Raw genomic sequence first — 15,676 nt, 5'->3', positions numbered from 1 at the left:
AGCCTACATTAAATAACACCCAGTACACTTGAGTTATAATAAAAAGCAAGTGCAGAATAACGTGGACGTATGTTCTATCCAAAATAAGTTACTCCAAGAAAATTAATAACCCAGGAAGAGAGGATACATCACCAAAATATAGACAAGTATCTGGCAGAGAAGATCACAACGCCAACACATGTTTTAAAAGTGGTATGTACATACATTCACACATCAGTCTATCAATAAGAATAACTGGAGTGGTAGCACAGAGCAATTAAGCTAAAATCAGTACTATTTATTGTAACTATAATAAACCCAATAAACCATGCCTTTTCCCACCCCTCAAGTATTAGACCAACTGCATAGGTTTCCTAATAATTGAATCCTGACAGCAAACGGATGCTCAGCACAGCTAGACAGGCTTTTTCTGACCACTCCTTGACTCATTTGTTTTATGACTTATTAGGATATGTAGAAAGTTCTTAAAGTGTATTGCATACACCTCTATGTTTTATACAAAAAAAAAGAAGTTCCCATTGAATTAAGGGGTTTTTTAGGGTCAGCAACACCAGTATTTTCATTTTCTCATACACCAAATTTTTGCAAGGACTATGAATATCGCTGTCCTACCCCCAACACGTCTAAATGCTTCCCACCTTAATTCAAGACCACAGAATACTTCCCTTCACGGAGCATTCAAATGTCTACACTGTCTGTGTAGGGTCCTACGTGTGGCTGTCAGCACTTGAGGATTTATAGATGCTTTATGTGCCTGAATCTTTGCTGTTAGATTAGGAAAACTTTTATCTACAGATGGAACGTTAAAACATACAATAAAAATGACTTAAGATTACTCCCTTGTCCTCTGGAGATTCCTTCCACAGCCATCTGCCTTCTTCCACATATTTCCCTCTGAACCCTTCCTCTTCCTCTCACCCACACTTCTAACGTGCCAGTCAGTAAAGGTAACGTGGAAGTGGCAATCACTGACACAACCACTGGACACAGCTACACCATGCCTGGGGTTGACAAGCTTGACAAACTGAGTCTAAGATTTAAGAAAAAATAACAGATCAAAGCAGTAAAATCTATCCATACTACAGGCAACAAAGGATTTTCCCAGTCAATGTGACGCGCAAAAAGCTGCACTGAATCTGTACTAAATTTGTACAGGAGCTGAATCATCTTCTTTTGAGCACCTGTATTTCCTTGGAGACGTGGAAGAATTTACCATTTTATCAAATATCACTCTTCCACAAACTCCTGTAATTGCCATTACAATTTTCTTTTGATAACAACTATTTGAAAATTGTTGGAACTATGTCATTTATATAACTAGTAATAAAGGCAAATGGCTGTACGACTATCAACAAGGGAAAAAGGTCCTTAGGGGTTTTTTAAATTTCATTTCATTAAAAGTGACCCACAGGATGTCCTTTTGCTAATGCATTTTTATTGTAGATCCATGCTTTAAACTGCTAGAACAGTCTGCGGAGTATAATGCAAGTATAATAAGAACATTTGGTGCCATGAGTTAAGGCACCAGAACATAAATACATCATAGCCCCAAACATCTAAGCTGGCAGAAACATGATACAGTCATGCCTAAGTAACTCAAACAAATGTACAACTTAACATGCATATACCCTTAAATTATTTATTATTATAAATAGCAAGGACTAAATGTAACCTCACAATTTAGGTCCATACTCTGTTCCAAGGTGCATATACCAAACTCTTATGGTAGTCAGAACTGGGTATGTGATGCTAAGAGCCCTTTTTTCCCCTAAAATGTTAACATATTACATGTTAACATATTCTGACAGAGAGATTACTCCAAGCATCACCTCTTATCCATAAGTAATCATAATCTGTGTCAGACTCTTAGGACAGCTGTGTGCAAGATCATGGTAAACCCACAGCTGCTAAATTCAATAAAACAATGTACTGTCAGTACAATGTGAATTTTGAAAGACTTCTAAGATCAATTTCTCAGAAACAGATAAAATAATGAATCTCAAAGGAGATAAAAGCATTCTTAACCATCAAATAACAGCAACAATCTCTCCATAGCTATCAACATGCTAACATTAGATGAGCCTGTCATACACGGTGAATTCAATCATGTTTCATCTCTTAATTTTCTTGGACTCTAAGAGCCATACACAGTCTTCAAGACATATAAGTTGCACCTTAAATAAAGAGAATGAACATAGAGGAATTGAGGGCAAAACATGAGTTAATGAAGCCACCTTTTTCAGAAAAACATTTGGTATTAGATCAAATAAAAAGGTGAGTTACTTAAATCACCGGTTAGTAGGAATACTGTTAACTTGTAGATTATAAAGAAGTTACTTCACAAAAAATACAACTGTTAAGTAGTTTTGTACCTGTGACCCTCCACGTAATTTTCTTCAGAATATGTTTAGCTTGGTTAGTTATTCAAATGATAAATGGTATCTTAGTGAAAGCAGTACATAAAATAATCTGCATTTTAATCACACTAAAAACGAATAATGGAGTGTGATAAGTAAAATATGCGTCCACTAGACGTGCAGCTACTACATGCAAAAATGTTAGTGCAATGCAACACTCTTAATAAGAACATTACAGAAAAAAAAGATTAAAAAAAATACAGCAAAACCAATCCCCCAACCTTCTAACAAATATCACAATGGCATGCAATAAACAAACCCGTGTTATATATTCAGGAGTACACCATTTATCAAGAACTACGTGCCTTCCACAAGAGGCACATGCTTGTGTTTTGCCTTATGATCAGTAGGGCATGTTGTAGTTGGACTAACATTTTGACACTTCAGACAAATGTGTTAAGTCATATTTTAAAATTCACTGTTATCCAAGTGAATTTCAATGCTCAGTCAACCTTCAAAAAATATTAAATGTGAATAAATTTACCTGTCATACTTAAGGCCATTTTCTTTCTCCTACAGCTATTAAAGATAAATGTCTTTAAGCAGGAGTTCTTACACCTTCTTTAAATATAAAATAACAGAAAATCATGATCTAAGTAATTTTAAAACCAACAATTTGGAAATAGGAGGTAGGAAATACACTGTAACTAATGGGCTTTGAAACGTAATAAGAAAAAGGTTGTAAACAAGATTTTTCGACCTCTGAAGTAACAGTATTAAGTTTATTATTTAAAAACTCCAGGGGACTGACATGTTCCCCACAACTCTATGCAGGTACCCATAGAAAAAGAAATATTTTTTTATCTGTGACTACCAAAAAAGGCAGAAAATATAAGTAAAGTATCTGGTAAACATTAGCATTATATGAAATTTATACCATTAACAATTTCAAGGCATAAATACAGCTATTCTATCGAAAAAAAAAATGCAGCATTCCAAAAGTCTCAAGATCATGGACTGAAGATGTTAAGTCATTATTCAGTCATGATTTACTCAGCAAAATATGAGTAACTGATTCCAAACACTCTTATTTTAAGAAAGTACATTTACATCGCAACAGCAACCACGTAACATAGAAGGTAAACATAATTTAGTTGCACAGTATGTTAACAGCACACAAATTCAATATTAAGACTGACATTCAGATACAGCAACACTGCTCCTGTACAGCATCTTCCATTTCTTCTGCACAGCAAGAAATACTCTCATAACTTTACGCTACATGAGAGCATTAGACATTCCAGAAGATATTTCTGAGTGCTATAAAATATATTCCTGAGGAATATGCTTCCACAGCATTCAACAAGTATGAGCCAACACTCTCAAGAGACTATCACAAGTTGTGCAGCTAAAGAAGAAAACCAAAACATTACCACTAAGGAAAAAGAGACTCTTTCAGCTGCACTGTTACATTTTAAAAACTACTAGTCTAACACTGCATTTGTTTGGGCTACTATTTCCAAAATACCAGAGCTCGTCTACCTGCCAATGAGTAAACTTCCATCAGACACTGCAGACAAAAACTGCAAACAGTTCATAATCTGTACAAGATACTTTCTCTACATTCTGTTAAAATACTCCAAGAGAAACTAAAAATTAACTTTTTACCTTGATCAAAGATGTGATCACAATTGCTCCAGCATTCACCATAGGGTTATGAGGCCTGTCTGTGAAGTAAAGTTTTTAATTATAAATATATTCAAAGACATGTTTGTCAAACAAAACCAGTCAAGTGTTTAAGTGAAAAATTATTCTACATTCACGTATGACTTAAAGCTATTATTATAGAACAGTTTTATATAATCCTAAATTTTTTAAAAATCCTGTAATCCAACACTACACACAATTTTTTGTAATTCTGAGCAAAGTATTTTACAGCTGAGAGCACAGTAAGCCTTATGCTACTTCACCAACCAGTAAGTTATTCCATTTGGTATAATTTCTTTTCTTGAGAATTATGAACCCTTTCCAGTGTTCTACGGATGCAACGAGTGGAACAACCCCTACAAGACTTTCCAATTTTTCTCCCAAGTTACCAAATCTCAGTGATTTTAAAAGTGTTCAAAAACAGGTCCTTTAAAAAACAAACAAAATACAGTTTTCGAATTTCCTTATTGCTGTACATGATTGTTTTTAAGAATCAGGGGGTTCTGCTGGCAGCTTCTGAAATGCAAAAAACAATTTACTCATCCTCACTAGAACTTCACTTACTTCATGGCTGACTTGCATATACCTGCTATATTTAAGTGTTCCTTTTTATCACTGACCTCCATATTAACAGTATCTTGGTATTCCCAAGTCATTCTTGGCTGCACATGTGAATGAATCACCTTCTTTTTCATCTTTTTCCAAAAAAAACATACCTTATCAACTGTCTTACTTTTCCCAAATATAACATCTACCTCCTACAGTCACCTTTTCCTTTTTTAACTGACATTTCTGCTGTGCCTTTTATCTAGAATGTTGACTTTTGAGCGTTCTGGTGTTTGAAAACCTCAACCAATTCTCAATACATTAATATCATGAGAGGTTTGAATTCTTTTTTTGCTGTTAACTTTATCTCCAAATTTGAATAAAAACACTAATTTAAAAACCGCACAAAAAGTGTTCCATATTTTTATGTATGATATACACGCATGTACATTAAAAGGAACTTCAGATGATTGGTTTTTTGAAGATTAGTTTGATATTCACAGCATACACACACACACACACACATTTGCCCAGGAACATTATGCTGCTCATGGTCAATGGCCCTTAGCCACCTATGACTATCAGATAACCTTCAAAAACTAATCATCAAGTTCCCTTTAGTATTTTTCAGAAAGTCAGTATTAAAAGGAACTTACAAATAAATCTAGTTATTCTATTAGTGAAAATATGAGACTAATACCTTCTGTCAGAAAAAGTGAAGCTCCCCTAAAACACAAATTTATTGTCTAGATACTATTTTTAAAGTTGTTAGTGACATTCCTTATCTCCATAAAACACTCACAAATTGTGAGTACAATTTAATTTGATTGTACTTAAGATCCACCTACACCAAACATCCTGTTCTATTCTACTGTACTAATACAAGCTACTAACTAGGGTCAAATGTATTTGACTTTTTGACTTAAAACCAGACTCTCAGTAAGAAAGATGTAGCACTTCCATAGCTCCTTAAGGACTAGAAACCTGAACACTAGTAGAAGACATTACAAATTAAAATGACCACTCACAGCATCACAAACTGCTGGTCAGAAGGGACATCTGGAGCTCATCTCCTCCACCCTCCCACTCAGTGCAAGGCTACTGCCAAGGTTACATCAGGTCAGTCATACCTTTATCTGAGTCTTGAAAACCAACAAAGGTGGCAAATCCTCTACCTCTCCAGCAATCCTGTTCATTCCAGAGGACAAGTTTACCCTAATATCCAACCTGCACTTCCCAAGTTACAGCGTGGGGCCACTGGTCCTTGTTACAGCAGCTGCCCCTACTAAGATGAGTTACAGAAGTCTCCCTCTTTGCAATTGCTCCTCAAGAGTTTTAAGAGGCTTCCAAGGGAGGCCTTAAACTTCCCCTTCCAACTGGCTCCTTGGGAGTTACATGAGCCCTGGACTGCACAGCACTGGCAGCTCTCCACTGGAGCCCTCCCCAGCATTTCAACATTCTCCTTGAACTGGGGATCCCAGCTCTGGATGCAGTCCAACACAGCACTGGCTCATGCATGATCAGAACACGCTGTGACCCTCATTTCTTGCTCTAGCAATGCTTCTCTTCTTTACAGCTTCCCCTCATCAAGGTATCACTCCAGTTCATAAACACACTAATGACTTCACCACACCCAGCCCATTCTAAAAGCATTTTTAGAGATCTTTTGCTCTTGATTCTTCTGCACATCTGTATGGCTTCTATCTGCTGCACAGTAAAAAGAAAAAAAACAAACCACCAAAATCCGCACTATCTGTATATTTGAATAAAAAGGATGTGTAATGTTTATTTAGCATTCAGCAACTCAAAAGCTTATCAATGTGGCATGTCCACATACAAAATACACCTTCAGAAACTCTGTTGCATCTCATTTCTTTGAAGATGTCACCGCTTACCTTCAATGTCACAAGGCATTCTTGGGTTACATTCTCCTCTACTTTGAAGATTCCTGTCTGTCACTGCTTGACATCTCAAGCTACACGTATTTGTCCTGGTCACTTTACAACTAACACATCTCCATGTGCTGCCCACACATGAAGAAAGGCAAGAACCTTCTGATAAAACACGGACTTTCCTGAACGTGCTGCTGAAACACACTAACAAAAGCTGTTCTTTGAGGGTCTTTCCTACCACTGCACAGCACCAGCACATCACAGAGCTGAAAAGGACACCTTCCACTAACCCACTGCTGCCTCTTCTAAGCAGAATAAAGCCTGGTATCCAGGTATCAGGGTATCCAGGTCCCAGGAAAGCAGTTTTCACTATTATCTGCATAGCACCAAATAATACCACCCAAATGCTTTCCAGAGCTATACAGATACCTGTAATTGACAGAAAACATATCTTGCCAAAACAGCTACAGGCTTCCTAGAGAGGTGATTGATGCCCCAGCCTGTCATTGTCTAAGAGGCATTTGGACAATGGCCTTAATAGGGAATTGTTCTAGGTCCCTTCCAACTGCAATATTCTATTTTACAGTGAAGAACCTCTCCACAAACTTAAGGTATATTGGCCTTCTCTAAGGACTAGGATGCCTAAATAAAATCTTACATTTTGAAAGATTCCTGCTAATTTCAAAGAAGATATGTCTTCCACTCCCATCAATAACACTTCTATTCTTTAAGGTAATTTTTCACCTCTTGAGGATACATAGGTTCTGACACTACATTAATTGTTAAGGAAAGTCATACACTGGTCTATTTCTAAAGCAGCAGCAACTACTGATGTACCTCACAGCGGGTGCCATCAGCAAGGGGATTCCACATTGTACAACAACAAAGCATGAAGACTGATACTGTAGTTGCAAGTTTGCCAAAGAGGTGAACAAATTCTTCCCTTAACCTTTAGAACGAGGTAATCCGACTCTGAAAAGCTAACTGACACACTTTACTAAAACCAATCACACACACGAACTCTCTTATCAAATAACAAAGGCAACGATCTGCTCAGACTGAAAAAAAAAAAGACATCTTTTACACAGCTTCTCTGCAAGTTACTTATATTGCTCTATCATCTCATTATACTTCAGAGTAAATTCATGTCTCCATCCTTAATGAAAAGCACAAGTCATAATAACTCTTCATCTTTAACTGGGATGGCCTAATTAAGTCAAGCCCTGATTCAACATGTCTCTTGCATAAACAATCCACCTAACAGCCTCTGAAGAGTAAATATATTCCTCACCAATAAGGTGCTGTTTTTCCCATAAGAAGGAGATACTTGTATAGAACAGACTTTTACACAGAGAACTGCAGTATCTTTAACAGATAGAAGAAAATATAATTTATTTAGTTACCTAAGAAACTTCTCCACTAAACAGCACTATTAAATGGTGAAAAATATGTATTTATTTAATAGTCAAAACTGCCTGACAATTAGCACAATTGCTCTGGCAACCTGCCAGGCAATTATGACATATGCAAACTAGACCTCTTCCCTAATGAACTCAAATTACAACACTTCTCTGCCAGTTCTTCTGACCTTTTCAGTCCATCATTGGCCTTAGGCCTTTTTTGTACAACTGGTCTGCAGTCTTTGAGCACAGTAAGCAGAGGTTGCCACACTTACACCATATGGCATTTTAATACACAGAACAGCTCATCATGAAAGCTCTTGAAATGACATGAAAATGTATTTCTCCAATAAAAAACTTAGAGAACGCATTCCATTTTTGGTGAAGAAAACCCTTTAGCAAAATAAACAATTTCCGGGCAATCCCTCATTTAATGAGAATGCAACTTTTATTATTTATATCCACAAATAATCATATTATTGGACTAATTCTGCAAATAATTATCACGAAGACAAGGTTTTATGTATGGATAAGGGATATTAACTGTTCATATATACACAGGTATTGTCAAGTTGCATCATGAACTTAACAGGCATGAAAAAAACCTGTAAACTGCTCAGTGACTATAGACAGGAAAATTATTCCTAATAATGCCTGTTTCAGACATATTTTACTATGTAAAATTTCTGATCTACTTCAATCAACTAGAATAATCTTTTTTAAATTAACAAAAATTACTTTACTCCTCCAGAAATCTGAATTGCTGGAGGGGCCATATATTCCCTTTGATAAAACAAGTTTTAAAACTGAATATTCACAAGGCTGCAGAAGTTTCCAAATTTCCATTGCACAGCACAGATCATACTCAAAATATAATAATAGTTTTTTGTTATAGGTTGGCATTTTTAGCTGTAATGTACAATTGTCTTATAATATTCTCCATTCTTTCTAAGTTAACTCTTGATTAAACAACGAAAAGGAAGAACAATCTGTTTTAGGAATCTTCAGTGTAGTAAATATGAAAATAATAGCTTCAGAGGCATGTCTAACCAGTCTTCAAATACCTGTGTACCTTGATTACCAACACGAAATTCAACTATATCTGAATAATAAGAAAACAAATAGATTAAATATCTATACTTTTTTTTTTTTTTTCAACTTTCAAATCCGGTCTTCAAAGTCTTTATGCATGTTCAAACTGACAAATACTCTGCATATCCAAACTTCATACATCACTTTAAATCTACAAGAAAAGTGTAATCCCTTCTTCCCTCCTCATCCGTCAATTGCAGAAACTCAGCCTCCCTTTTCCCTATAACTGAAATATTCCTATTTATTAGACTTCTACCTTCCATTGCAGTCTTTCACTCAAGGACAGGGTAAGAGGTCATTCAGGTCAGTTCTAATACTTCTTGCTTGTGTCTACCAGCCACAGAGAAACATACTTAAAAATTCAATTTTCTATCATGTGAATTAATCTTCTCTATTAATTTCATATTCATTGGTCAAACTTTCAATAATCCAAATTCTCTGACGTATAACAGTCTTACAAACACTCTTAAAGAATAACAGTAATGTAAAACACCACAGCCCATCAATTCATCTTCTCCCATAAGTTCAATTTCGAAAGTAGAACTAAAAAGAAGAAAATATTTATTGTACTTTCTGTGATTTTATTAAAAAGAGAAAAACCCCAGAATATCTATATCAGTCAAAAGGACTAAATGGGCAATTTTCAGCACCATCAAAACTTTTTTTTATAGTAAACCTTTTGTAGGATATGAAAGACAAGTCTTCTTCACACTGTTACAACAGTGTATTTGGAAAAACAAGAAAAGCAAAAACAAAGCAGCAAAGCTTTGACAAAATGCTTAATTTCCTCCTGGCAATATAGTCACATGCTGGTATTTCATCACCATTTACTAGCACAATAAAAACGAAGAAATAAATTGTCAAGATATATTTTAAGTATGTAGAGATGGGTTTAATCTATAAATAAATAAATTTTATATAAAAATTACTTGCATATATGTGTAAATATATTCAATATAATAGTGTATCATTAATATAGTAATAATATAGATATTTGAGTCAGAATTCAATACAGCCCTAGACAAAAATATCATCCAAGCCCTATGCTGTTAATTAAATATTAATTGCAATACCATGGCAACAGAAACATTGTCTGTTCTCTTACTGAGACAGATCTGCTAGAAGAAACATTTGTGTTTCAGAGATAACATCCAGTATTTCCTCTAAGGCTACATGAGTCATCCTTCTCAGATTTTTGCCATAATGTTTTCTTTTAAAATAACATATCCATACTTGAGAATTAAGACAATATTAATAATAAATAATCTAGATGAAGTACTGTAGGAGAAATTCTTGCTAAAACACTCCTGCCACAGGGGAAAAAAAATAAAATAAAAACATTGTTTTGAATCAGTAGCCAAATTCCATTTAGAATAACCTGTGGGAAGATGTGTTCAATTTTGCCTTCTGGAAACTAGTCAGCGCTGGCCTTTGGCACCAGCACCTGCTTCTCAGAAGGCCAAGAAGGGAAGTGATATACATGTTTCTTAAAATCATTTTAACATCTTTGCTTCTTTCACCACCATTTTACAGAAGGTATGACTAAGGAACACATGCTACCAACTCAACCAAATAAATACAGATTTCAAATACCTGCATTATCAAAATCCTTTGGGTTTTCCTACAACTCAAGGGCTAGTAAAGAGAACAGAAGCAATAAAGCATCTTTTACTAGCATTTTAAATTAGGCAAAAGGACTGACAAAGACTAAGTCTACCTTGCTGATGGCAAAATATTTTGAGACACTGTCTAGTAATAAGATTTAAGAGGATACAGTAAAATGAAGAGACTGAAAAAACTGCGTAGCTTGTTTTATAATTTTCTAAAATTCAGTATTTGCATTATTATGTGTTATATATCTCTTACCATCTTCATTCAGGAACAACTTGTTGAATCTTAGTCCACTAGGCTCTTTCCCAACATATCTGTGCACATACTCTGTGCCAAGATCATTAACAGCAATGGCATATTTCAAAGGCTTTACGCAGGACTGAAGACAAAACGGAACTTTGGTATCACCAACAGAATGCCTGGGAAAAAAATATAGATAAAGAAGCTTGAAATTTCCTGTTTGTCAGCTGTGGCAGTAGGGTATTATATGCTACATCTACTGTTCAACATACGAGGACTATTAACAAAAACACCCCAAAACCCCAAATCATGTTATTATTAAGTACCATTTTAAAGAACATAACAAAGAGATTTAAAGATTTTAACAACTGACTCTATAAGCCAAGCATAACAAAGTCAGTTGCTAATGATTATTGCAGACGTAATTAAAAAAAATAAGCAAATTCAGAAACAGGTCTGTACCAGGGCAAAAAAATCACCTCACACCTCTAGTACCACACTTCCCCTATGCAACTGCAAACTAAATACTCAACAGGGTACAGCTGACCTGAATATAGTCACTATACATATTTATGTCATCTAAACAAAGATGAGATACAATTTGGTTTTGGAATTTGGGGACAATAATTAAATAGTTGTAATTACATCCCCTTCGATAGTGGCATAGGTATTTTATAACAATTACTAAATGCTATCTTTGGGAAAGTTTACTTTCATCATCTGTCAGACTGCACCAAAGCATGACTCATACAAGCAGCATATGCCACATCTAGAGCAAAAGGCTTCAAGCAATCACTTGTCTAACGGCAAAATCAGAAGTTTATTCGATTCTTTTCTTTGCAGAAAATGCGAGAAGGCTTCAGAGAACTCACATTATAAAAGCTAACATTATGCAACATTAAACATAACAAAAATAAACATTATAAAAACTTTCATTTGGTACATGATATAACATCCAAAAAAAAGCAAAATGCCAATTTAAAATATTCAAAAGGATGAACATTTTTATTTTTAAAGTTGTTTTACTACGAATAGATTATAACTCAGACACTTAAACAGGGAGATGAAAAAAATACTACAGCTCCTCCCCTAGAGATTACAGAGCATATGGCTAATTAGAAACAAACATACAGATCATAACAGATCACATTAAAATGATGCTCTCTCAGGAATGCCCCATTCACAAACTGAACACCTAAAAATTACAGTTCTCAGAATATGCAGTGCAGTACCACCACACAACCTGCAGCCCAGCAGGGACACCTGATGAGTTGATGAGCATCTGATTGTCTAGTCACAAAGGTGGACACAGAGCTCACATTACTTCTCAGCTAGATAGTGTGAGATACTCAGATCTAGGCTCCTAACTGTCTCTGCTACACCGAATTACTAATAAAGAAAACAATAGAAGTAAGATCACTGACTATATCTAAGAGTGACACACCCTCTTTACAGGAGAAAGCTTAATAAACCTGAAAAGCAAAATCATATTTAGTTCTGTCCAGTTTTCACATCTTTTTCTTTTCAAGAGCATGAATCTGCATTTTTTTGGTGACACATACAGATTATATAATAATGCTACAGTAAAAACATTAAAATGCAGAGAAGGAACTATCTTAAGAACATCACAACCTGCACAAAAAGTAATACAGCTTGATGCAGAAGTACTATCAGACAAAGCTTTGATTTCCAAATTAATACATATTAATACTACAGAAGTATTGTCTCTGTCCTGTCCTTCAAATATTCCAGCAATAAAATCTAGACATTACAATATACCTCTGTCCATCGACGGTGCAAAGGGACACACCCCACAAATCAGGGCTGAACTTGGCCAGTTGTGGAATATAATCAGCAACCTATCACAGTGTGAAATAAAGACAGAGATGTAATTACAACATCCAAAATATTTAACTATATGTTAATTAAAATAAATGTCAATGGGAAGGATAACTCAGTTGTGCCTTGTGTATCCCACTAATAATCACCTGGCATATCTAAAACTTCATTACAAATTATTATATTCACAAGATCATTATCAAATAAAACATTTCTTCAAAGTAAAAATTTCAGCACATTCTGAAAGGTATTTGTGCTCTGTATTACAGCACGTTCAGGATTTTCAAATCATATACAATTTTTGCTTGTAACAGTCTTGGATTTTTCAACTAATTTACTGAAAATAAGCACTAGAATATTTTATTTACTAACAAAGGTACTATGTTGACAATTACTTCTGTCACACAATCCAGTCAGTTGTGTAGAGTTGCATAACTCTTCTACAAAGTATAGTCTCACAAATTATACAGCAGTTTTAGAGTTCATGTAAAATAAGGAACAATAATATTCTCATATTCTAACAGCAAAACTCTACAAGACTGGTTGAAGTTGTGAGCTGTATTTCTGACCCAGTTTACAAGTTGTAGACATAACTGAACTCCCAAAACTTTTATCAAGTTACCAGTTTAACATTTTTCTAAAAATGTTAAGAAAAATCTGTCTTACTTAAAAAAATAATGTATTTGCTTAATATCAAGGAATCTATAGAAGTTTGAAGCTGAATTTATAAGTTACCTTTCCTCCAGACTGTTTTTTAGCACTTTCATATAGCTCATCAATATGGGAAGTAAACGACATAAAATCCGGAATGACAAACTTCCTCCTGAAAGCTTGAGTAAGCAACACAATATTACTTTGTACACACCTGCAAAAAGTTAAAAAAGTTTATTAATATTTTGACAATGTACTGTCAAAAGCCTACTTAGGTAGCAATTACATGTTATTTAAATAAGAACCCTCAGTCCCTTGAAGTTACATGCCTACAAGAACACGTCCGTATTAGAAAGAATTTTCAAATCTGCTGCTTTAAGTTGCATATTTTTAAATTATTTACAATAAATTCATTGCATTCACTTTTACTCCTTTCTAATTAAAGCTCTCTTTTGAAGTTTCAACTGTAAGGCTGTACTGCAAGGTACAGCCTATCTATCTGCCTTCAAGTAGCACCTCAGCTTGCAAAAGGGATCTAAGCCACCCATTTCTTAGGATCAAGCCAAGTGAAGGTTATCTAACTCAGCCCTTGTCCAAAGAAGTGCTAATTTCAGAGTTAGATCAAGCCTGTGAGGTTCAGCGTTGGTTTCTTAACTTCATTGTTTCACCATGAACTGAGTGAAAACAGTGCCAAGAAACGAAACTGGAATGTGATTCCACTTTAATAAGAACAAAACCCTGTGCAGAGACTCGATAACATCTCCTAAAGTAAGCAAAAGTTAACAGGGAGCAGTTCTGCAAGTATCTTGCTTTGAACTACCAGCAGTTAAGGAATCTTTGCTGCCTTTTGCCTTTTAACCCAGGACACAGTTACACTACGTCTGTCCACACCCTCTGAACATGAGCCCATCTGGGACATCTAAAAAAATGATAAAGTAAAAGGGAAAGGACTTATCTAGGACAAACAGAAGAAGGGAAGGATGAAAACAGGCTGAGACATGCTGAAAGTGGTGTGTCCTTGGGTGAGGGGGGTGAGCAGGAGCAGGGGTGGGAATTGGGAGCCATTATCAGTCAGTTGAAATATGACCTGATAAAGGATATTAACAGCCCTATCCCAGTGCAAAGAAGAGAAAGGGAGGTTTAACACCAAATAAACAGTTAACACCTTCACACCATGCTTTCTGGCAGTGTTGAGGAAAGCAGAAACATACTATTAGTGCACGAAAACTGGAAGTTAAGAACATCTAGGAACATGCTACAAAGGAAAACATATCCTTCCAATGAAGACTTATTCAGAAAAGTAAAAAATTAGGGAAAAATTTTTAAGGGAAATACTTTCACTTGGAACAGATATCCCAATAATACTATTATTGAAAGTTATGATCAGTTCAAAATGAATGTGCATAAAGACCAGTGAAGAGACAGAATTACCCTCCCTTTGAATTCCCCCTCTTTTTTTAAACCTTTGGTTTTAACTCCTTTGTACTTAGACGACTTTATCCCAAATTCAACTGACAGCCATTTCAAATGCTGGTAGGCACTACTCTCCAAAAGCAAAAGAGAAATGTTAGAGAAGTTTCTGTTGTACATACTGTCACCTTAAAAACTGCTGTCTGTAATATGCTGCTTTGTTAGTTTATGTTAAAATTGCAACTGAGTTAGTTTTGTTGCAATCTGCAAAAAATCCTGTTTGTTTTTGCTCCCAGCAACCTTTAATTACAGTTGCAGGTGCAAAATCCCTTTTCCAAAGTAATTAAGAATGCTGATGGCAGCTAAGTGTGCAGAAGGAGTAACAACATAATATGCTCTAGATTTAAAGTTCAGATGCACTTCTACATTGTCTGTTACCACCTGGACAACATTATGCACTCTTATAAGAAAGAAAAAAAGTAATATCTGAGGTTCACCTAAACCTATTAGAACAACTCAATGCAAAGTGTGGAAAACAACAAGGCAGTGTGCACTGACATACAGTCCTCTAAGATTGTATTATGCTTCTGAAAAAGGAAGGGCATTTATACACTTACAACTTACAGCAAGTCTATGATGTTCACTGCAGTAGTTCAATCATTTTAATCTACAGATTGAAACTCACTGCAGAAATGGCTATGCTGGTTAAGGACATTACCTATTTTAACCAGTTGTTCCAGGACTCTGTCCACGTATTTATCCTGCTACTCCTTAACCCAGGCAAATCACATGAATTACAGACTAAATTAAATACAGGGGCTTGAGTAATCTAGAGGGGTATTCAGAGCAATTACTGCATGGACAAAATAACAGAGGTCTTAGTATGCTCCCTTTAACAGGGCATAATATTTTCAGGCAACAGAGGACATGA

At 35.4% G+C, this 15,676-nt stretch overlaps 1 protein-coding gene across 3 annotated transcripts in view; it reads right to left on the bottom strand.

The window, feature by feature from the left end:
• The window catches only part of GLS (glutaminase), a 68,322-nt gene that overhangs the window by 34,847 nt on the left and 17,799 nt on the right, over window positions 1-15,676 (bottom strand). For all 3 annotated transcript variants that reach the window (XM_032693625.1, XM_032693623.1, XM_032693624.1), the window contains exons 4-7: window positions 13,420-13,549; window positions 12,625-12,704; window positions 10,861-11,024; window positions 4,026-4,084 (exon numbers count right to left, since the gene is read on the bottom strand). In XM_032693625.1, the coding sequence (XP_032549516.1) occupies window positions 4,026-4,084; window positions 10,861-11,024; window positions 12,625-12,704; window positions 13,420-13,549 (433 nt within the window). The remainder of the gene's footprint in view (window positions 1-4,025; window positions 4,085-10,860; window positions 11,025-12,624; window positions 12,705-13,419; window positions 13,550-15,676) is intronic.

This window comes from Chiroxiphia lanceolata, chromosome 7, assembly GCF_009829145.1.
Source record: "Chiroxiphia lanceolata isolate bChiLan1 chromosome 7, bChiLan1.pri, whole genome shotgun sequence".
Lineage (NCBI taxonomy): Eukaryota > Metazoa > Chordata > Aves > Passeriformes > Pipridae > Chiroxiphia > Chiroxiphia lanceolata.
This window is presented reverse-complemented; position numbering and strand designations above follow the sequence as displayed.